Source organism: Protobothrops mucrosquamatus, unplaced genomic scaffold (assembly GCF_001527695.2).
Source record: "Protobothrops mucrosquamatus isolate PMUCROS unplaced genomic scaffold, P.Mucros_1.0 scaffold1312, whole genome shotgun sequence".
Classification (NCBI taxonomy): domain Eukaryota; kingdom Metazoa; phylum Chordata; class Lepidosauria; order Squamata; family Viperidae; genus Protobothrops; species Protobothrops mucrosquamatus.
Window position 1 is genome coordinate 70,328 of NW_015387513.1, and position 22,684 is coordinate 93,011.

Here is a 22,684-nt window from a genome sequence, read left to right on the forward strand (position 1 = left end):
GGAGGTCATCGAGTCCAACCCCCTGCCCAGGCAGGAACCCTACACCATTTCAGACAAACGGCTGTCCAGTCTCTTCTTAAAAACTTCCAGTGTTGGAGCATTCACCACTTCTGGAGGCAGGTTGTTCCACTGGTTAATTGTTCTAACTGTCAGGAAGTTTCTCCTTAGTTCTAGGTTGCTTCTCTCCTTGATCAGTTTCTATCCGTTGCTCCTTGTCCTGCCTTCAGGCGCCTTGGAGAATAGCTTGACTCCCTCTTGTTTGTGGCCTCCCCTGAGATATTCAGTACATAGCTCCTGTACTGTATCTTCAGTGCATAGCTCATAGTTCATTTTTATTTTGCCTGGCAGGATTATGCAGATACAGAACTGTTACTGTCACGAGAAAATGTGGACCAGGAGGCTCTGCTCAGCTATGCCAGAGAAGCTGCTGACTTCTCAACTAATCAGCAGCTGCCATCGCTGGACTTTGCCATCAACCACTATGGACAGCCCGACGTTGCAATGTTTGACTTCACGTGCATGTATGCCTCAGAGAATGCAGCCATCGTTCGAGAATTGAATGGCCACCAGTTACTTGTGGCATTGGTCGGGGACAGCTTGTTGGAGGTTTGTCCTCCACATGTCTTACTTGAACTGTTTCTTTTTTTCTTGTTCTATTTCCTTTTTTCTTTTCTTTTAATATTTATTCTCACTTTACTACTAAAATGGAAAACTGGTACCATTTCAAAGTACCATCATAGGCTTTTTTCCTGAGGAGAAATGTGTAGATCGTTTCCTGAAGGACTTAAAATGGAAGCAAACTGAGTTTTATTCAAGTTTTCCAGTCTAGGATTTTAAAAAAATGCAGAAAATAATGAAAATAATGTTTTTAAGGAAAATAAATGAAAGTGAATGTGGAGATAGATTCCAGCAGCCTAGCTACCCACTTATGAACTGAATTATCATTTAAACTGTTCTTCTGTATGGTCTAGCTTAGTCATTCTGCTTCTGTAAAATCTTTTTTGCCCAAGAAATACAGATAGTTTTGTTGTAACTTTGATTTCAGCGTATAAAGGAGTGACATGAATTTCTGACATTTTAAACACAAGGCCCATTAGGGCACAAGGCCCCATTAGAAGTAGTCCTCTACTTGATATTCCATTGGTATGAAAAACATGGTTATATAGAGCAGTGGTGGTGAACCTATGGCACGCGTGCCAGAGGCAGCACTCGGAGCCCTCTCTGTGGGCACGCGCGCCATGCCCCGGAGATGGCAACCGTCCTCTTCAACCAGCCACCCACTAACGTGCCGAGGTCCCACGTGGCCGGATGCATCCCAGCACCCATGCGCTTGCTGGCCTTTGTGTGCGGGGGCTGATGGTGTCAGGCAGCAGCCGCCCCGGCCCCTGCCTCGTCTTGCCCTGCAACATGGCACCCCCGCCCTGCTTCGCCTCACCCCGCAGAACCAGCCTCCTGCCCACTACCCCACCCACCAGAGACCCCTGGATCTCCCCCAACCCTGCCCAGCTCCCACAGGCGTCCCTCCCCAGGAGCAACATCGAGCTGGCCATGCCCACTCTGGCCACGCCCACATGTCTGCCATGACCACTGTAGCCACGCCCACCCAGCGGGCCATGCTCACCTGACACCCGGCAATACATAAGTGGGTTTTGGGTTGAAGTTTGGGCGCTCGATCTCTAAAAGGTTCGCCATCACTGATATAGAGTCTTTAATTTGGCATTAAACGAGGCTGTTCACAATGTAAATATTGGACTTCAGGAAATTATTCCAGGACTTTGAGTGATCTCTAGCAGTCCCATCTGATCTTGTCCTACAGATCCCTTGGGGTTTTGAAGTAGTTTTGCAGTGTACGTGCAAAGGAATATGTTTTTCCTTCTCGTATTCCTCCCAACCCCTTTTTATGTTTGCTTCCAGCCATTTTGGCCAATGGGAACTGGAATAGCCAGGGGCTTTCTTGCTGCCATGGACTCTGCCTGGATGGTACGAAGCTGGTCCCTAGGAACAAGTCCTTTGGAGGTCCTTGCAGAAAGGTAACGAAATGTCTATTTCTCTGTCTGCATGTTTGTACATCCATGTGTATGCTGTCATAAGCAGGAAATGTATCTAAAAGGTATCTGCTGTATATCTAAGAGTATGCAACTTCGGGCTCATCAAATATGTAGTGTATGTGCATTTATTAGCATTTTCCTATATGTCAATTCTGTGCCCTCTTATTTGTCCCTGTGCTAGTCTATGTGTTATCCGGAGATACTTGTCATTTTCTGTATTCAGTTACAATAGTTTAGCAAAGAATAACACACTTTTCTCTTTGTGCATGGGGTAAAAGATGGCTTAAACTTAACTATCTGAACATAATCGGGTGGACACAGGGAAAGTTGCCTAATTATGCTTCTAATTGGCAACATTCTTAAACCCAAAACTCAGGTTAAAAAACACGATTGCTATGTTCACATAACACTAAGCCCAAAACGAACGATATAAAGTTTAATGACATGGTTGTTTCAACTTGCAAAACAATGTTTAGGTTATCACAACATATGAACGAGAAATTATTCAACCCCTTTAGCTTAGTTTGTGTATGGTGTGAGCATAGACATCTAGTTTAATCTTATATATATATATATACCTGCACAAAAGTAAGTCTGTGTTTCGTGATTTTTAAAAATGCCATTTTTAAAATGGCAGTTTTAGTGAATTATTTAACTCAGTGGGATATGTAAAAAGGACACGGAAGATTTGTCTAGACAGGTTGATCAAGAATATTGTAAGACACCATAATCAAGGTTGTAGTTCATATGAGTCAGGATGGATTGAAATAACTGAAACCTATATTTAAGTGGCATTGTTAAAATGGCATTGAATACAGCAGCCTTTCAGAATTACAGGAACTGATCATTTGAAAATGAGCTATTGTACAGTACACTTACCTGTCTTAAAAAGTTTGAGGTAAACAGCAGTGTAATTAAAACCTATTCTTTTCCAATATGCATTTTTCTTTCATTAAACAATAGCATTATTAACTTCACTTTTTGTACATTGGAGGAGATGGTAAAATATGGAAAAATGATGGCAGTACAAAAACCTGGATGTCTTTTTGCTAAATATTAATTATTTCCTGCTCCCCTTAAGTTTCATTTCATAAAAGAATTAACAACATAATGCTCATTAATACTGCCTTTTTTTCTCTTGTTTAACTCCCTTAAATATTCCAGCCTAGCGTCACTCACCTTTTTGAGTTTTCTCATTGCATTTGGTTCCTCTCAACAGACCCAAAGCACTGTCCTGGTTTGAAGACTGCATGAAATGTGCAGTTTGTCAGACACCATTTTACTTATTTTTGCATGGCAAAAAAAATAAATAAATCCGTTGGTATATACTTTACTGGCAGTCAGTGACCATAATCAAGATGACTTTTTCTCTATTATACTTGCCTCTGAAGAGGAGTTCCTTTCTCTGCTTACCCAACCAACCAGCTCAGTTAAACACAGAAGTCTCTTGCAATATGGAAGATTCAGAAAAGGCCCTGTTTCATTAATTTGAAAATATAAATGCTAGCTTTAAGCTGTCTGAGTATGGATCAGGCAATTATCCTAGATGCGGAAAAGTATTTGACAGAAATACATGATTTATGACCACAATTGAGCCCCAGATTTCTGTTGCTAAGCAAGACAGTTGCTAAGTGCATTTTGCCCCATTTTGTCACCTTTCTTGCCACAGTTGTTAAAAGAATCACTGCAGTTGTTAAGTTAGTAACACTGTTGTTTAGTGAATCTGGCTTCCCCATTGATTTTGCTTGTCAGAAAGTTGCAAAAGGTGATCACATGACCCTGGGACACTGCAACCGTCATAAATACGAACGAGTTGCCAAGTATCTGAATTTTGATCATGTGAACATGGGCAGTGCTGCCATGGTCATAAGTGTGAAAAACGGTCATAAGTCACTTTTTACAGTGCCATTTTTAACTTTGAATGGGCGCAGAATTAATGATTGTAAGTCAAGGACTACCTGTAGTTGGGACACAACAGTAGATGCCATCCTCCCAGTAGAACATAGCCGTTTTGCTCTTAGAGGTGAAGTCATGTCTGTCAATGTTTTTTATATCACTAAACCTGGCATCTTTGTCCTATTTTTCCTAGAGAGAGCATCTATAGGTTGCTGCCTCAAACTACACCGGAGAATGTCAGCAAGAACTTCAGCCAATACAGCATTGATCCTGTCACTCGATATCCCAACATCAATATCAATTTCCTAAGGCCAAGCCAGGTAATTGGTTCTGTCCTGTGATGTTCCAGGATATATGGATAACTTATGCAACCAGTTGAAGAAGCAGCATTAAAGTAATATAAATACAGCACTGAAGTGCTACAGTATAACATGTCAGCTGCAGCAACCGAACAGAATAAATCAAAGCTGGTCACAAAAGAAGTCTTGGTATCACTTTTGACTTTGAGTAGTTATGTTCATTTCTGTCCATGGAAGGATATTAAATAATAGAAACAATTGTTTATTTTATATGCCTGTCCAAATAATTAAAACAAAAAGTCTATTGGAAAAGGAAATAATTTCACAATTATATGGGCAGATATTTTGGGTAATCTTTATTCCATAAAAGGTATAAACAAGTGGTAGCCACTGGCTACCCTAATCCAGATTTGGAGGAGGAACATCATTGGTCCTATTAAACAATTAGATGGGAGATCTCAGTGAATCCTGGGGTGTCTTATAAAGGCAAATGTGGAAACAGTTTAGGATAGTTTTTAGACAATATGCAATGTTCAAATGCATTAAAATTAAGTATAGCTATCATTCCAAGCAAGAGTAATTAGCCATCAATCTTTCTGGCTTCCTGTGCTATATTAGAAGTGAGTTTTCTGCAGATACTTAATACAGTTTGCCTACTCTTCGGCCAATGAACAATTAATTGCTTTGTTGTTATCTTGACATTTGATGTGATACGTGCACTCTTTTTGGATTGCTGCAGGTACGTCATTTGTATGATACAGGAGACTTGAAGGATATTCATCTGGAGATAGAAAATTTGATGAATTCTAGGACACCAAAGTTATCACGGAATGGTAAGTCGTTCCATGTATTCGTTTGTTACTGTCTTTTTTTCCTTCCCTTCCTGGAAATTTGAAATTGGACTCCATGCCAGCTGCCATTTTCAAATAGTGCATTAAGAGAATATTGGCTGGATATTTACTTAAGCTGTGTTGTAGCCATTAGTGATCTCTTTGACCCTCAGGCTCTTATAAATATACTTGGTATTCACTTATGTACACTTACATTCTTATGGATAGGAATGAGAATAAAAACATTTTCCTTAGTGCTCTGTGTGCATTAAAAGCAGAGAAACAGAGGGTTTTGCCATGCTATTAAAACCAGGAAATTGGTATTTTGTGAGTGATGTAACTCTGAGTTTATAAACAATCTTTCCTAATGCAATGCCCCATTAAGTGTTGAGTTACAGCCTTCAGAATTCTTGGCCAACATGCACTTTAGTTATACAATATTGGCATGAAATTCTTTAGTCTCTAGTCCAATATATATGAAGAGCACTAGTTAGAATAAATTTGATTTATAATGGGGATGGACAGCCCACAGCCCTGGGGTTTCATGTTGCCTTGAATTCCATTTTCAGTGCCCAAGCTATCCCTCCTAAGCATGATTGTTGAAGACTGGTGTCACAATTCTTGGGCCATTTTGAGTTGGGAAACAGAAATAGTTTTTTTTTTAAAAAAGAAAGACAATTGTCAAATTCCTTCCCAAACCCTGTGCACATACCTCAGCTATTTTGTGTTTCTTAGTTCCCTGCCCAAATATTACAACTGGCCTTTGTCCACCAAAATGATTGAGAATACTAGTACTTGCATAGTCACATCAAAAACTAAAATACTGCATCACAATGTTTATTTCAGAGTCTGTGGCCCGTTCTAGCAAACTTCTGGGCTGGTGTCAGAGGCAGACAGATGGATATGCTGGTGTGAACATAACAGATCTTACAACGTCATGGAAGAGTGGCCTAGCACTGTGTGCTATTATTCATCGATTTCGTCCAGACTTGATGTAAGCAATAGGATTTGCTTGTGAATGGCTATTTGAAGAAATTCAGTCAGGCAATTGAGGGGGTGTTTATATTTTCCTAAGCAATAGTAGATAGAGTTTTTGTTATAATTTAGAAAATGTATTTTTCTCTTCCAGAGATTTTGATTCTCTGGATGAATACAATGTCGAGAAGAATAATCAGCTAGCATTTGATGTTGCTGAGAAAGAGCTTGGAATATCCCCCATCATGACAGGCAGAGATATGGCATCAGTTAGTGAACCAGACAAGTTGTCCATGGTCATGTATCTCACCCAATTTTATGAGATGTTCAAGGACTCTCTTCCTTCCAATGGTAAGATACATATTATGAATCTACTACAATCTTTGAAAGTTGCAATATAGAATTGATTGCCCTTGTTCTATTCCAGAAGAAAATTTATTTTCTTTTGATGCTGAAAGAGAATGTTTTCTGTGCCTAACTTTTTTCCCATATTAAGATAGTGAATACAATATAGCAAACTGGAATCCCAACTGTTCTCACAAGACATTATTTTGTGAAGCGTTCTGGACTGAATTATTTCTGAGGTGATGAGACAGAAGGTTGATCTGTCTGCTACTGTCACAGTCATAGTGTCTTCCCATTAAGATTAGCTCTTTACTTTTGTGATATTTTTACATTGCTGATGAATTATGCAAAAATGTTCAAACTGGTTCTGTTTCTATTTAATATTAAAGGCAAAAATGTGACCTTAATAGAAGTAGGAACTTCTAGAGCAGGCATGTCAAACTCGCAATGTCACGTGACGTCGTGTGACATATCGCGACTTTTTCCCTATTGCCAGCAATGGTGTGGGTGCAGTTTCAGTATGAGGCATCCAGCCCGCGGGCCGTCAATTTGACATGCCTGTTCTAGAGGAAGAAAGTTGAAGACCTTCTGTTAGAGCAAGTCTGAATAACAGGTTGTAGTGAAAAACATGTACCTTATATGACCTAACCAAATGGATTGTAGCAACACTATCTGAAAATGTAGTTGTGTTGCCAAAGCTAAAGTAATTTTTCAGTAAGGATATGAAAATAAATTGATCACAGAAAAATAATATCTTGTATTTTAACTTTGGAGATAAAGAATATATAAATATGTTTAAAAAATAATACCTTCCTTGTTAAGCGTCCCCACTGTCATGCTCTCCTCTCTACTTGAGGGAAACAAATATTGTCCTATTATGGATCTTAAATGATCAGAATAAAAATCAATTCCTAGAATGGAAAAAAGATTAAATAGAGGATTAGGTTTTATGGTTTGCAATCGAATGTAGACAGTAGAAATAGCTATACTTGTGTCACAAAGAGCCAACATCAAAGTCCCAACTTTGGGAGATTTCTGATTTTGTGATGGCTCCATTGATTTTTTTTACTTATTTTTATAGATAATCTGGAATTGAATGCAGAAGAAAAAGCTGCTTTAATTACTAACACCAAATCACCAATTTCCTTCCTAAGCAAGTTGGGACAGACCATTTCACGGAAACGGACACCAAAGGTAATAACAATGTTTTTTGAAATAAAGGTAAATCTCCATAATGTTGTAATTTAATAGCCCACTTGAAGGAACATCTGTTAAATCCAAATTTATATTATTTGCATTGAGTAATTATGCAAATGAACCAATTGGTCATAATTTTCTCAGTGTTGGAAATAATTTTAGAAATAATAGATTTTGCTCGAAGTTTGAGGGTGAAGTCCAAACTAAAATATCCAGTGTATCCAAAATCAACTGAATGGAAGTTAGAGAAGCTCTGAGTCACTGGTGCTGACAGTGTTTATCTACTAGAATGATGACTATGATGGTCATTCACTGGCTTTTTTTAGAGTCTGCACATCTATAAAAATTCATTTTATCTATTTTGCTCTGAAAGATTGTCATTATTTACTTGGTTACTTTGCTAATGTACAGTAAGTGGAATGAGTGTAAAAGGTATGCTTCATATAGATAATCAGTAATATCTGAAAATCAAGAAAAAGTAGCCTTGCAAATGGGTGCTAAAAGTTTGTATGCAAAAGAGTCGGTTCCTGGTGGCCCTTATTTGAACTGAAGTAGAAATTTCGAATGGAAACACCTGTGGTCTCTGAATTACAAACAGATTTATAACAGATACTTATATATATGTGTAATATTATTATACATATAATAATATGTAATAGTATCAAGAGACAGTTAAATCATCTGATGCCATAGGCATGGATGTCTTTCAGAGATAATGCAGTTCCCAAGATGTATAGGGCATCAACTCTGAAAGGTTGTTGCATGGATGACTGCAGGTACTCCTTGACTTATGACCAGTCACTTAGTAATTGTTCAAAGTTACAATGGACTCCCCCCAACTACTTATGACTTGTTTTCAAAGTTAACACACACATACACAAACACACACACAGCATATGATTGAATTTTGGGCACTTGGCAACCAGCTCACTTTTATAACTGCAGCATCCCATGGTCACATGATGACTATGTCAAGCTTTGAGCTTGACAGGCAGACCCCCCTAAAGTGTAGTTGCAATGTTTTTGCCAGCTTCCAGTATTTATTTCCGTTTTCTGGCAAAAACTGCCCTGTGGGGAAAATTGATTCACTTAACAATCGCAGCATCTGCTTTACAACCATGGTTGTTTGCTTAATGAACAAAAAATAGAGTTTGGTCATCTGATGCCTCGACTTACGACTGCAGTGACATATGACCATAATTCCAGACTCAGTTAAGTTGTAAGTTGAGGACTACCTGTGATCAAATCAGGGCACATTGTCCTAGTTTTTCCAATTGAGGTTGTAGTGGATCATTGAATAGGCTGAACTAAAAAGTTGCAGACACACTGTCTCACTTCAGAAAGAAGTCCTCAGGTTGTTCTCAGATGGGAAAAACAGGAATAATAACATTATCAAAATATAAAATCTGATATAGAGACAGTGGGAGCTCAGAATTATCTCTCTTCTGCTTAGGATAAAAAAGAGAAAGATCTGGATGGTTCAGGAAAGAGGAGGAAAACCAGTCAGTCAGAAGAAGTAAGTAATACTGTTTTCATTTTTCAAATTCCTGTTCATTTTAGAATCCTAGCTAATTTAAATTAGAGGAGTCGGGGATCATATATTTGCAGAGTGCATTGAACTGTGCATTTTTAAATTAGCAATTTCTACTTCAAATGAAATAAATGCAAAAGTCAAAATAAATTGAATGCAACAGTTAAAATAAATTGAAATCAAGAGCTAAAATATTCCAAGTTTGATTTGCCAAACCACAGTCAACCTATTAGCTAGAACTATTAGCACTCATTCTGAGAGTGGGCTTGTCCCCTTGTTCCCTTTGGGACTATCTTCTCCAGGTTAAATTTGCCCATCATACTTTGGCTGTGAGAAGATGCAATGGGTACCTTCCCCTTTGAGAGATCAGAGGTGTAGGAACCCCCCAAAAACAGCAATCTCAGTGGTGGGCTACTAATTGTGAGACACTTTATTCTCTGGGTTTAGGCTTGCCTCCATCATTTTATACATTAGGAAGCAGCTGAAAATATTTTGAGTTTGGAAGCCACAGCACCAATTTTTGTTAAAAAGATATTTAATATTTGGATTTTATGGATATCTTGCTCTTGTAAACTACCTAGATTTGCTTGAGTAAGCAATGTACATACCACTGTAAATAAAGAAGTAAGAACTTAATTTTAAGAGGTTGAGATTTGACCGGAGCTCAGAAGAATCTTGCATTCCTCAGCACAATTTTGGGATTTGTAGCAGCAAGAAACCTGAAGCCCACATTACTAAGCTTCTTACTCAGAGTCACTGGGGTTTCTAATCCTTAAGAAGTCATTGAATGGCTGCCATGTAGTTTAAAAGATGGTTAATCACCAGCTTTAATGTCTACAAATATTAGATGGGGAGGAAAGTGTGTTTCTGAGCTTTCATTTACAACAGTTGATGTGATTGATCATAGACACAACTGAATATTTTATTTATCACATTTTTACACCGCCAATCTCACCTAAGTGACTCTGGGCAGTTTACAGTAACAATTAGAATATTTCTAGAATAAAGTAAATAAAATAAAGTAAAAATAAACCCAACCATATCTGTACAGTTGGATATTAAGATGAACCATTCTGCCTTTGCTTTGACATTCTCTTTTGTACCTTTAGGGGTTTAGCTTGTACAAAGGATTGGTCATTTATGTGATTCTCCATGTGCTAAAAAGCTCAGAGACTGATTTCCTCCCCTTCTACGGTTTAGGAAACAATCTTGTGTAAAGCAAATTTTAAAATACATGATATATCCCGATAGAAGATTACACATTAACATTTGTAATTCTGAACCAATACGATTTGTTTTTCTTTGCATTCCTTAGCCGAACATGGGGACTTTGCATTTTTAATTTGTTTTTGTAAATGGCCATAGATCATAGGAGAGAAAAATAAATAGAAAGATTTATTATAATAAAAATAATGTATACCCAGAAAAAAAGTCAGCATAATAAGTATGTGGAACTTGGTAAAGAGTAAGGTATTATGAATTATATCAAAGTTGTTCCGGGTTAGACGTCGTGGTGTAACGGGCGCAGGAAAATGAGGTTCCGTTTTCCATGTCCGATTTCACTCTGCTGGGGACCCCAAAAAGGGTCTAAAGTCGCCCTGGAGAGACAACGAAGAAGGGGACCCTCATAGATTGCAGAGGGGCCATGGCCTTTCCATTTGATCCAAGGAAGCCCTTCAAACCAGCAGAAGAAACCAGCCAGAAGCCATCGATAACCCAAGATAAGCACTAACTAGCAACTTCTGAACAACATGGATAGAATTGGGTGAGAACAATCCTCTCTTTATAATTTTAAAGCCTCTTCCTGGAAAAAAGAATTCCCAAAGCAAAGAATCCCCCAAATGATAGAGAGAAGGGGAATTTCCGCCCCATTCTCTCAGGAAAAGAGAAGCAGCAAATAACTTTCTTTGGAGGGAAATTAGAGAAAACTACAAGATTAATTTGGGGACTAGAAGTATTTTTAAGACTTTCTTTTTGAAAAGATATTTGAACAGTTGGTGAAATAGGTTTGGACTTAAAAGCTGGAAGATGGATGTTAACAACATCTAGTGGTGAACCTTGGCATTGCAATTTATTATGCTTAAAATTTGGCACGAAGCCCAGACATAGATAAGGCTCTTTGTTGTTCCTGGAAACTTTCACTTTTGCAGACTGCTGGGAAAGGGGGGGGGGGGAAATCCTTGGGCTTTTTATCTGTATAAAGGAGAAAATAAACCATTCTAAATTGGCCGGCCTGGATTACAAATATTGACTGACTTTTAATTTCAAGAATGATCAAGAAATATTAAGGAACAATGGGAAAGTTGCTTCTGGACTATTTCTCTTTGGAAGAAACATGTATAATCAACAAGAAAATGTAAATGGACTTCAGAAAGAAATTCTTTCCATATTGAAATCAATTTAAGAAACAATTGTTTTAAATTATGAGGAGACTAAAAATAATTTAAATAACATAAATGAGCAACTCTCCACCTTAAACTTACAAGCAAAAAACATTCAGAAAATGACCCTAAAGAATGAACTACCAACTCAGAAACCAGAAGAAAAAAATAGAGGAAACTGACATAAAGATAGAGGATTCGAAAGAAGAAACCATCAGAAAGGCACAGATAAATAAAAATTTGGAAGATATAACACTGGAAATGGGAAAGACATTTTACTTTTCAAGACTTCAGAACATATTTGAGGACAAGGAAGAAGAATTGATAGAATGGATGACAGAACTGTTAGGAGAAATGCTGAAAACTGGGGAACAAGAAACTGAAGGAGAAAGAAAATGGAGGCTGTTTAACGAATATAAATGGACTAAACGTTTTTATAAAAACACTTTAATTAAATTGTCTTTTTTATTCCAAATAATATATACAAAAACAGAGGAAGAAATACTTGGTGACCTAAATGCACTGATTTGCAAAGATATTTGGCAAAGGAAGAAAACTAGAGTAAGACTGAAGAAAATAGAGGTCCTGACTAATTAGATGAGGCATTATACCATCTAGTGGATGTTTGAATATGATTAAAAGAATAGACAATTATTAGAAATAAAAGGACCATTATAAATTAGAAGGAAGTGATTTGTAACTAGGATAACATAATTTTTTATAAGATGGGAAATAATGAAAATACTAAGAGGGTTGGTATAAGGGAAGCTTTTAATTACCTATATGTAATTAATTATGAGAAAAATCATAATTGATAAAGTTATTTTGAATATTGATGGGAAATTAAAATTGGGGGAAAAAAGAAAAAACAGGATATGGATTGAATAAGGGAACTCTGATTGCAAATACATTTGATATATGTTTTGGCTAGAGAAGATATTATAAACTAATATTATTGACACTATGTATAACATTAGAAACATGTGACAAAGATGTTTTATATTTAATTGTATAGATATTAATAGCAGCAAGAATTATACTTGCATAGTGTGGAAAAATGATGATTATTGGAAGAAGAGAGGACCAGGGTAATACTGGATGGTGTAGTATTGGATATTTTGAATGAAAGTTAATATATACTACTGAATGATAAAGGAACCCAGACACTGAATTGTTTATTAAGTACTTATGATTGTAAAACTTGAAATTAATAAAATGTTTGCAAAAAAAAGAATGATATCAAAGTTCTACACCCAAATTAGCAAGAGGATCTGGAACAAGGCACTCAAAAGTTACAGAGGAGAGAGATGAAAAGAAAAGAATCTGGACTATTGCTTGTAGAGCAAACACTCTAATCACCACAATTTGGAATTTTGAAACCTGCTTAGATGTTTCAGTGCTGTAATCTTGCAGCAGCTGATTTATAGTCACTGATTTATAATCACTGATTGTAATAATTGGGAAAGCTTGATAATAAATGATTTAATGAGCCAAATGTAATATAACGGGATTATCTAGCCACACATGTGCCACAGATTCAGTCTTGTCAGAGAAAGCTGTTGCTCCTCAGGCTTTATCAAATAGCTGATCCTTCTAGTATGTGTGCATTAGACCTAAAATATTTTATATGCACAGCATATTCTCTGACAGTGAGGAATTATGCCTACTCTATACTCTGGTTTCTCTTCAGATCGTATAAATCTTTTGTCTATACCGATTCTTTTTTAATTTGATGGTAAAATTCAGCTACTTTGAACTTGGAGAAAAATAGGTATGGTGAGCAAACCAAACTGGCAAGAACGAGAATTATGTTTCAGAATTCATAATGATGCTCAGAACTGGAATTGGGTGGAGGAATTTTCAAGTGCACCCAAAAGGAATCTCTTAATCCAGACTTGACATTGATTTATAGGAGGACACTTCCAGAAGCTGTCGTGAAGACAGGCCCACCCTCGTAAGTGCTCTGACCGAGAGAAGAATTGATGCTGCTATTGGGAACCAGAATAAAGTGAAGTCCATGGCAACCCAGCTGCTAGCCAAATTTGAGGAGAATGCCCCTGTACCGTCCACAGGCCTCCGGAGACAGGTGAGAAGGGAGCTCATATTGGATGCATTGGGGGTTTAGTCAATGCTTTGATAAAGGATGGATCTTCTTGCTTTGGGGCATCTGAATTTGATTGGATGGTGTGCAGTCTCCCTCTGTAGCCAAACAAGTTATAAAAGCTATTCTTACATTCTAGGAATAAAGAAGCTCTTTTTAATTCTGGTGGAGTTTTATGCCAATCTGTCAAAGAGCAGTATTGGAATACAGAGATATGCTGGCAAGTTGCCATTTCTTTGCTCAGTGTCTAGAAACAATTTGGGATTGGAGGCCTGATCAAGTTCCCAGGTCATGAAAGCTACTGCTTGAGAGCCCCCACTTTGTGCTCATCCTGGAGTTAAATGTAGCCTTCAGGGAACTCCTTTGTAAAATAATCTTTGATGAATTGCCATCTGTTCAACATACAGAAGACAGTTTTCAGTAGCTGTGGCAATGAATCATTAATATATAACCAGCTTCTCTGCTTGAGAAAGTGGTTCAAATAACTGGCTTCACCCAGGAATCCTAGAGGGTTTATTTAACTTGACTGAGCACCGCAGGAGATGTATCTTTTTCCAGTGAGCATTATATCCAATTTGCAATGTGCTGCAAATGGAATGCCAGAATTTCAAATGATACCCGGTAAAGATACTGTTGGCATGAAGAATGGATTAAAACATCTGTACTGTGATTATTTTAGGATTTTTTTTTCTCTGATAGTTCACTTCCAATCTAAACCCTGTTCAAATAACTTGTCTAAATAATAGGAGACAGATGGCCTCCTCATGGCTAAGTTTCTGTCTTCCTTCCCTTTTTTTTCCTTCCATTTTAAAATATTTCTCTATTTTTTTGTTTGCCAACTAATTTTTCCTTACTCCATTTTTTTCCCCCTCGTTGGTGTCTGTCTTCCAATCACCCTGTTCAATATCTACCCTGTCCCTTTGTGGGTTTCTTTGTGAGTTCTGTTTTTGCCTTTTCTGGAAATGCCCACCATCCTGGGCATGTTATGACCTGCATGCAACGTTCTGCCCAGCCTTATCAAGACTGTGCTCTCAGCCATCCCGCCTATCGACAGCGAGAGCAGGGCCGCCATGCCCCAATACCTCAGTGGAAACAGGTAAAACAAACCCCAATGAATGACTGTCACACTGCCAACCCCATTGGCTACTGCTTTTCCATCCCACACTACTACTACTATTCCTTTATGCAGGCCCTGCTTTGTGATCAAGATCTCGGCGCCTACTAAAGAGTTATGGCTTCTATATGGTTCCTGGTTTTTAGTCATCAGTAAAATTGATAGCATAGAAAAGATAGCAAAGATCCTTTCTAACCCATCTTATTAATAAAACCTTGAGCAGTCATGAGATCACTACTGTGAAAGCATCTAAGAAATGTAATCTCATTTATATGGAAGCATTGGTTTCCTATCAGTTTATATAATCATGATTGGAAGATATTTACATTTGAGTCTTGAAAGCACTTTATATTATTATTATTATTAATAATAATAATAATAATAATAATAATAATAATAATAATAATAATAATAATAATAATAATAATAATAATAATAAAAAAAAAGTTGGAAGGGACCGCAGGAAACCCTATACCATTTTGGACAAATGGCTGTCCAGTCTCTTCTTAAAAACTTCCAGTGTTGGAGCATTCACCGCTTCTGGAGGCAGGTTGTTCCACTGGTTAATTGTTCTAACTGTCAAGAAGTTTCTCCTTAGTTCTAGGTTGTTTCTCTCCTTGATTAGTTTCCATCTGTTGCTTCTTGTCCTGCCTTCAGGTGCTTTAGAGAATAACTTGACTCCCTCTGCCTTGTGGCAACCCCTGAGATATTGGAATACTGCTATCATGTCCCCCCTCGTCCTTCTCTTCATTAAACTAGACATGCCCAATTCCAGCAACCGTTCCTTGTATGCTTTAGCCTCCAGTCCCCTAATCATCTTTGTTGCTTTTCTCTGTACTCTTTCTATAGTCTCAACATCTTTTTTACATTCTAGTATCTATGAGGAACTTTCTTGAGGGAGATCTAATTCTCAGCACTGGCAGACATAATATGAGAATAAGCCCTGACAGAAATACTTTACACATTTTGAAATATACCTCTTGTACTAATGTAAAGGAACTGGCAATGGTTCAAAGATGCACAGTATATTTCTGTTATAGATGATAAGAAAGGTTTACTTCATTTGGCATTATAGCTTTTTGCTATACTTAAACAGTAGTTGCTGGTCCTTTTCAGCTTTAATAGTTTTTAAAGAGATTTCACTATAGTGTAAATGTAAAAGAAAGTTATTTAATTTGGTTGGGAGAAATCATTTAGAAATTAATAATGTTCTGTTCTGTCTTCAGAGTCCTATTTTAGTATTGTTTTAAGTATTCAATATATAGATTCTTAAACGAAATCAGCAATCTCTCATCAGAACATGAGCAAAAAAAACCCCAAATTAATGTGAGGATTTTTAATATACCAATATTGTTTCTAAGTATTTACATACATATAGATTCTTTTAAAGAAAAAGTATAGTAGTCCTAGTGCTTCAAATATTTTCTCAGTTTACATCTGCTTAAAACACAAATGAAAATGAAGATGAGTTGATTTGTTCTCAATAAATTCTTGCTGGTGAATATCTCTTGGCTTATTTACAGTATACAACTATTGTCCATCATTATTATCAATCTATGGATAGCCTCCTTCAACCTGTAACCATCAGCAGGACATCAGATTATGAAATGCTCCTGTAATTCTTTACCAACATACTTTAATTTGGGTATCAGCCACTCAGTCAAAGCAAACATACTTCCTACTTAGTTTCTGGCGAAAATTGTTCACAACATTTTGAAAGCAAAATGGAGTGGAAAATAGCAGACAGAATGTAACCACGCCAGATGGATATGCTTCATTTCCAGCTCAGCTCATGTGCTAAGTGCAGAGCCAAGAAACATGGAATTAATCTGCAAGAAAAGAATATTCTGAAAATCGTTTTGCCACATGGCTCTCTTTTGGGTGTGTAATTTAAAAAACCAAGTTTGTACAGTAGAATCCTTGCTATGTTATACAGCTTAACTTCTTACTTCTGAGGAATTTGTGCACAGGACTCAGGGATAATAATAATAATATAATAATAATAATAGTAGTAGTAGTAGTAGTAGTAGTAGTAGTAAAGTTGGAAGGGACCTTGGAGGTCATCTAGTCCAACCTCCTGCTCAGGCAGGAAACCCTATACGATTTCGGACAAATGGCTGTCCAGTCTCTTCTTAAAAACTTCCAGTGTTGGAGCATTTACCGCACAACTGATCCACACAACTCTTCAGATTGAAAGATTTTTCACTTTTCTTTGTAGCAGATTGTTTAATTTCTTAGCCTAGATTCAGGTGAGTCCCTGAGAAAAAGCAATTGTCTGAAATACAGTTATGTCATTAGAATGATTCTGGCTGCCAAAGTGAAATTGCTTTGAGATCTTAATCTTCACAATTGTCTTATGCGAAGACAATGCTGCTAAAGTATGTTGCTATCTTGATCAATGAAAAGCACATCAAGGCTGAACCACTGGAACAAGATGAATTATCATAAGAGATTTCAGCATTTGAAGAACGTTTGGTGGCCAGCTAATGGAGAAGACACTAAAAGAATATACAAAACAAATATCTATCCAAAATCAGTAATTAAAGGAGATGTATTTTTCCAACAATGATTGCAAGATCTTATCACTTTGTTTCTTATATTTTTCTTCTGATTGCATCAGGTGGTAATTGTTCATGAACAAAACTGTTTGTCGTCTTTCTCTTCTATATGCACCATAAACACCTTTTTTCTCCAAAGAGGCAATATTTAATGGACATTTCCATTTTTATTACTACCAACACAGAGAGAATATTGTAATTACAAAGAAAATTTTTAGTTAGGGCATTTTCTTGATGAACTTCATTCTGGTCAATATCATGGTTTCTTCTTGAAGATAAAAGGTACATATGGTTTTGAAAGTGAAAGGTACAAGGTTTTCCAAAGCACCGTTTAAGATGCTTATACATTACAGTATGACCTTTTGATGATGCTCATTGAATAAGTCAACTATCTCTTTGCTCAGCAGCTTGTCCCATGTAGGAGCATGGTATCTTTTCAAAAAGAAAGAGCAGCAAATTTCAGTGGATTAACTCTTCGATGTTTGAGTTAACTCTTTCAACTGACGGACCAGAAACAATTTATCCCACATATGCTTTGGTCAGATCTAAGAGTGTCTGAGATATTAGTCCTTTCTCTTTTGATTGTATTCCACACAAAAAAGATGTGACCAAAAGAATCTTATTTCTCTTATTCACTTGATGCTTTTCCTTGAAGAAATTTAATTAAGTAAATTCAACATCTTTCTACCAATTCTAATCATCCTCACCTTTTTTATTAGCATTGAGTATACACAGTCAGAGTTATAATCTCTTTTATTTTTATAACAACGAGCATTATTAAAAAGATTAAATCTTCTCTTCTATTGTATTGGGAAAATTCTAGCAATATTCTGAAGGAATAAACATGACTGCTCTATGGTTGAAGGCAATTTCACCTTATATTTAACAACTTTACTCTACATTTGCATACTAATAGCACAAGTATGTGTGTGAGAGGGTAGAGGGTGGAGGGGGAAATAAAATTTTGAAACTGGAAACTGTAGATTGGAATTCCGATGGCAGGTCTTTGTGTCAAGATAGTCAAATGTGTTTATTACTTGATATGGAAAAGAATTATGTTGGTAACAGCATCAGATCTTTTACACTGAAATGGTGAGAGATGCTCCTTATAGAAGAACATCAACAGTGAATTCTGTCATGCCCAATCTCCTTTTACCTTCAATGCGTTGATCCAGAGAACATCCTTCATTGTTGTATTTTTGTGAACCAAGAACTGAGTGCCACCCCCAAGTGGAAAAAAGTTTATTCTACCTTTTTAGAAGTTTGATGGAATGGTCCATACTTTAGGTGGATTTTTGGGGACATGGTAGATTGGAGCCCAGGACCAATAGTAGGAAATTACAAAACTGAAATAATAAATTGCAACTGTGAATTTGGCTGCACAAATTGTAGTGGTATTTATGAAGAATAAGTTTATTAATCATTACTGATTATGAAGACTTCATATTGTGCTTAAGGTATCAGAGCTTGAATGTCATTGCACTCTGTCAACTGCTGGGGAATAATAATGTGTATAGACTGACACACTGACATACGTTTGTATTTTTTCAAAAGATGAAAAAGATGGGCACCTAGTAGTGTGGTCTGCAAATTGTCTCTTACATTCCTATGGAACACTCTGACTCCATCTCTAAATACATAGCCATTGTAGTATCAGGAAGTTTGGAAGATTGGCATGTTAGAAAGCAATTACAGTGTAGTATATTATTAGCTTAGGGGAACTAGAAAGAGATCCAGGTGGAGTCTTATGTTAGTCATCATCATATGAGTCAGCATTAGGCAAGCAGTAAAGTTGATATACCCAGTATGTTGTATGACCTGTATATTCTGGTATGTTTTGCAACTGATATTATTGGATTGGGAAAATAATATAAAAATAGGAAACAGCAGTATATTTCTATACAGCAACAATAGATTGAGATTTTTCATGCAAATTGCTCAACACTGCATAGTATAGGGCAGGCAGTCTGTTTTGCTTCACTATATTTTGATGATTTTGAAACTGCACACAGGATTCCATATTTGGGCATTTTTGAACATTTCAGACAAATGAACCAACCTGTCATGAATATTTGTGAAAGTTTTCAAGTGATGTGAAAACCTTACCCTTTAAGAGTTTGCCCTACAGAGGTTCTAGCACCATTTCCTTCAAATCACTTGTTACACGTTTTGATTCCTTCCCCATATATTCACCTGCAGTTCTCATTATCCCCAGCAACATCGCATTGGCTAAAGCTGCAGTCCAAATTTCGGAGGACCCCAAAAGTTTAAGGAGCACTGCTCCAGATGATGCATTCTTCAGCCACAGCTCAGGAAGAATGCAGGGGAAGGTGCTCAAATGTTTTCCTTGGCTACACAACTTGAGATGAGCATTCTGTATTTAAATGAAAATGTTTTGCTCCTGGGCTGGTTTTCTCTGCAGAAAAAAATTAAGATGTTGAGTTTTCTATGCGGGGTGTTAAAATAAAGCCGATGATATTGTTTCTTGTTCTATCGTTTTCCCCTCCCACTGTTTTAAAACAAAGATGAGGAAAAAGGAGCGTTGTCGGACCTGTCCCAAAAAAGTGATCATGCTCTCTTCTTCCTCCATTTCTACTTCCTCTCCATCGTACCCCAGTCAGCAGGTGATTTCATTCTGCATGCTCTGTCCTTCTTCTTCCTTTTTCTCTTCCTCTTTGCTTCCTCAAATGACTGGATTACATGCCCTTCTTGGGTTGAGTTTCTCCTTAAAAGCCTGCAGATCTCTTGATCTGATTCTCCATTTTCTCCCAAGAGAAAACTTAATGGTACACATTGGATTTCAGTTTAGTATCTTCAGATTAAATGGAATCTACTTGTAGTCCATTATGTGTTATATACATAAGTTGCTGAACCCAATAAAATCCTGAGCTTAAATAAAGGCTGATGTTGAGATTGCCTATTATTATTATTATTACCTGTTATAAGAGGAGTGGCAATAAATACTAGCAATTTAAATTCAAAATAGATTGATTCTAGTTTTAGTTTAAGGTCTTTGTGATTGCCTGTTGTTTGGCTTTTTGTTTTGTTTACTATGATTAAAGTACTTTGTTTTTTTGCCTTCAAACATTAGAGGCATTGTTCCTGTTGAAGTGTTCTTCCTGATAGAAAATTTGTAGGCATTTTCCTCTTTTTTAAATGTTATTCTTATTTTATGCATATGTATATATATATATATATTATTAATACGAAAAAAGAAAATGAGGTATTTGTGCATATTAAAGCAGTATATAAATTTATTTATGAAACAAATTTATGTAGCCTCACACACAGTGGCTTCAATAACACACTGTTCTTTTGATAATATCAAAATCTACTTGTTCTTATTTGACTCTTGGTACAGTTGGATATCAGTGATGTTCTTTCCCTGTCATCATCACCACTGGTGAAATGCAAATTCTTTCAAACCTTGCTCATTTTATTTTCTAAAGAGAGAAAGCAAGATGCAAAAGCATGTAGATTAGGTTTTTGTGTTGTAAAGTGACCTCTATATTACTCAGTTCTTGAGAAGCCTTTTGTTAATAAAGGTTCTTAAAAAAAAAATCCTGCTCTTCAATGGAGCACAGAGACATTATCTTCTTTACTTGTGAGATTGGAAAACTCAATCATGTTTGACATTTAAGAAAAGAGTTCCCAGTTCTGCTGATTCTAGCCCACTGCCATTTTTTCCTTACTTCCTTTAGTGCAGACATGTCAAACACAAGGCCCGGGGGCCGGATGTGGCCCGCGAAGTGGTTTCATGTGGCCCGCGAAGCCATCCTGGAAACAGTGAGGGAACGGCCCCCGCTACCTTGGCCCTGGCCCAGGCCGGCCGGGAGCCAATGTACAATTTTATGCCATCTTGGCACTTGCCCCGGTGGACCATGCCTTGGCACTTGCCCCAGTCCCACCCCCTTCAGCCAGAGACCCTCAGATCTGTCCCATTCCTGCCCAGGGCCCCATAGGCACCCTTGACGCGAATGATGTAGAACTGGCCACGCCCACCCAGTAGCCACACCCATTCCATCCACGCCCACCCAGTAGGCTGCACCCACTCTGGCCACACCCACCCGCCCCCCCCAGGGCAACCGCAATGCTGATGCGGCCCTCAGTGAAATTAAGTTTGACACCCCTGCTTTAGTGCTTTATTTTATCTTCTCCCATTTATAAAGCACTAATAAACAATTCAGTCCTTCAAAATGTCTGCATCTTGCACATTATCTACCTTTGGGTGGGGGGGCTTCGGTTTTTCTGGTTATTCTTTCCGGGCAATGTTCCTTGGCGTTTTGCCAAATGTCAGGGCAGTGATTGAATGCCCAGGCAATTGGTTCTTTCGGATCTAGAAACAATAAGCAGCCCATAAAAATAAAGGTAGATTAAGCTTTATTATTAGCTCAAGCAAACAGATTGAAAAGCTAGCCGCCAGGAGCTCCTTAATAATACCCCAAGGGTGGCCAGTTTCCATAGTTCCCAGTGGTAGGCTCCATGCAGAAGCTCCCAACAAACAACAGTCTCAAGGTTTTTATCAAAAGTTGGCATCATGACATCATGGCACTGTTTGGTCTTAACACTATAAGACCTGACCTTGACTGGGTGGCACATGACTCTGAGATGGGAAATTGAACGTCAGATTTTCCTAGGAAGAAAAAGCTTGGCAGCTATATGTAAATTCCTCCCTTCTCCTTTATTTAGTAAACAAGAGTAACAAAAACCAAACAGGTTAGCTCAGACTTCTAGATTTTTCTTAATATGAAGGAGAAATCAAAACATGTCACTGAACTTGGAATAACAGTGTTCATCTGCATTGGCACTACACTTGGAAAATAATGTGTTTCTCTAAGTATAGTTATGCAACAGCATGACAAATTAAGAGACTAAATCAGCCGTAGCTTGAGAAGCAGACTAATTTTGGTATCCTCATTTGTAAAAATAAAATTGATCTTCTAACCATTGTCCTCATGGTTAGAAAAACAGACACAAATCAAAATGTGTGCTTGATTCAATCGAGGGGGTGGAGGGAAAAACTGCTGTAGCTAATTTGTCATTCCATCTTGTAAAGCTATGCTGTTAGGACCACATCTAGCATTCAAGAAATAGGCTGAGAATTCAAAAACAGATTTGAGGGAAAAAACCTAAATTTATTTTGTTAAAATATAATATCTTTCACACTGAACAGTATATCCTTCCATTTATATTCTCACTGGCTCTTTTGAGAGTCTTTGAGGCATCCTCGAGAGAGTAAGGAAGCCAGGCTGATAAAGCAGTTTTGCAGTACCTTTGCAAACTATGCCTGTTTGTTATGTATTATATAACACTATAATAGTCCTTGTTTAGCGACCACAGTTGGAATCAGCAACTGGGTCATTAAGGAAAGCAGTCGCTAACTGAAACTGTGACTGCTTACGATCTTCC

The 22,684-nt window shown here is 37.4% G+C and overlaps 1 protein-coding gene across 1 annotated transcript in view; it reads left to right on the top strand.

Annotated features, from left to right (window-relative positions):
* MICAL3 (microtubule associated monooxygenase, calponin and LIM domain containing 3) overlaps positions 1-22,684 on the top strand; it is a 137,291-nt gene that overhangs the window by 29,843 nt on the left and 84,764 nt on the right. The window contains exons 8-16 of the mRNA XM_015821355.1: positions 349-606; positions 1,915-2,030; positions 4,138-4,264; positions 4,983-5,076; positions 5,920-6,067; positions 6,203-6,399; positions 7,475-7,587; positions 9,044-9,106; positions 13,415-13,588. Of these exons, the coding sequence (XP_015676841.1) occupies positions 349-606; positions 1,915-2,030; positions 4,138-4,264; positions 4,983-5,076; positions 5,920-6,067; positions 6,203-6,399; positions 7,475-7,587; positions 9,044-9,106; positions 13,415-13,588 (1,290 nt within the window). The remainder of the gene's footprint in view (positions 1-348; positions 607-1,914; positions 2,031-4,137; positions 4,265-4,982; positions 5,077-5,919; positions 6,068-6,202; positions 6,400-7,474; positions 7,588-9,043; positions 9,107-13,414; positions 13,589-22,684) is intronic.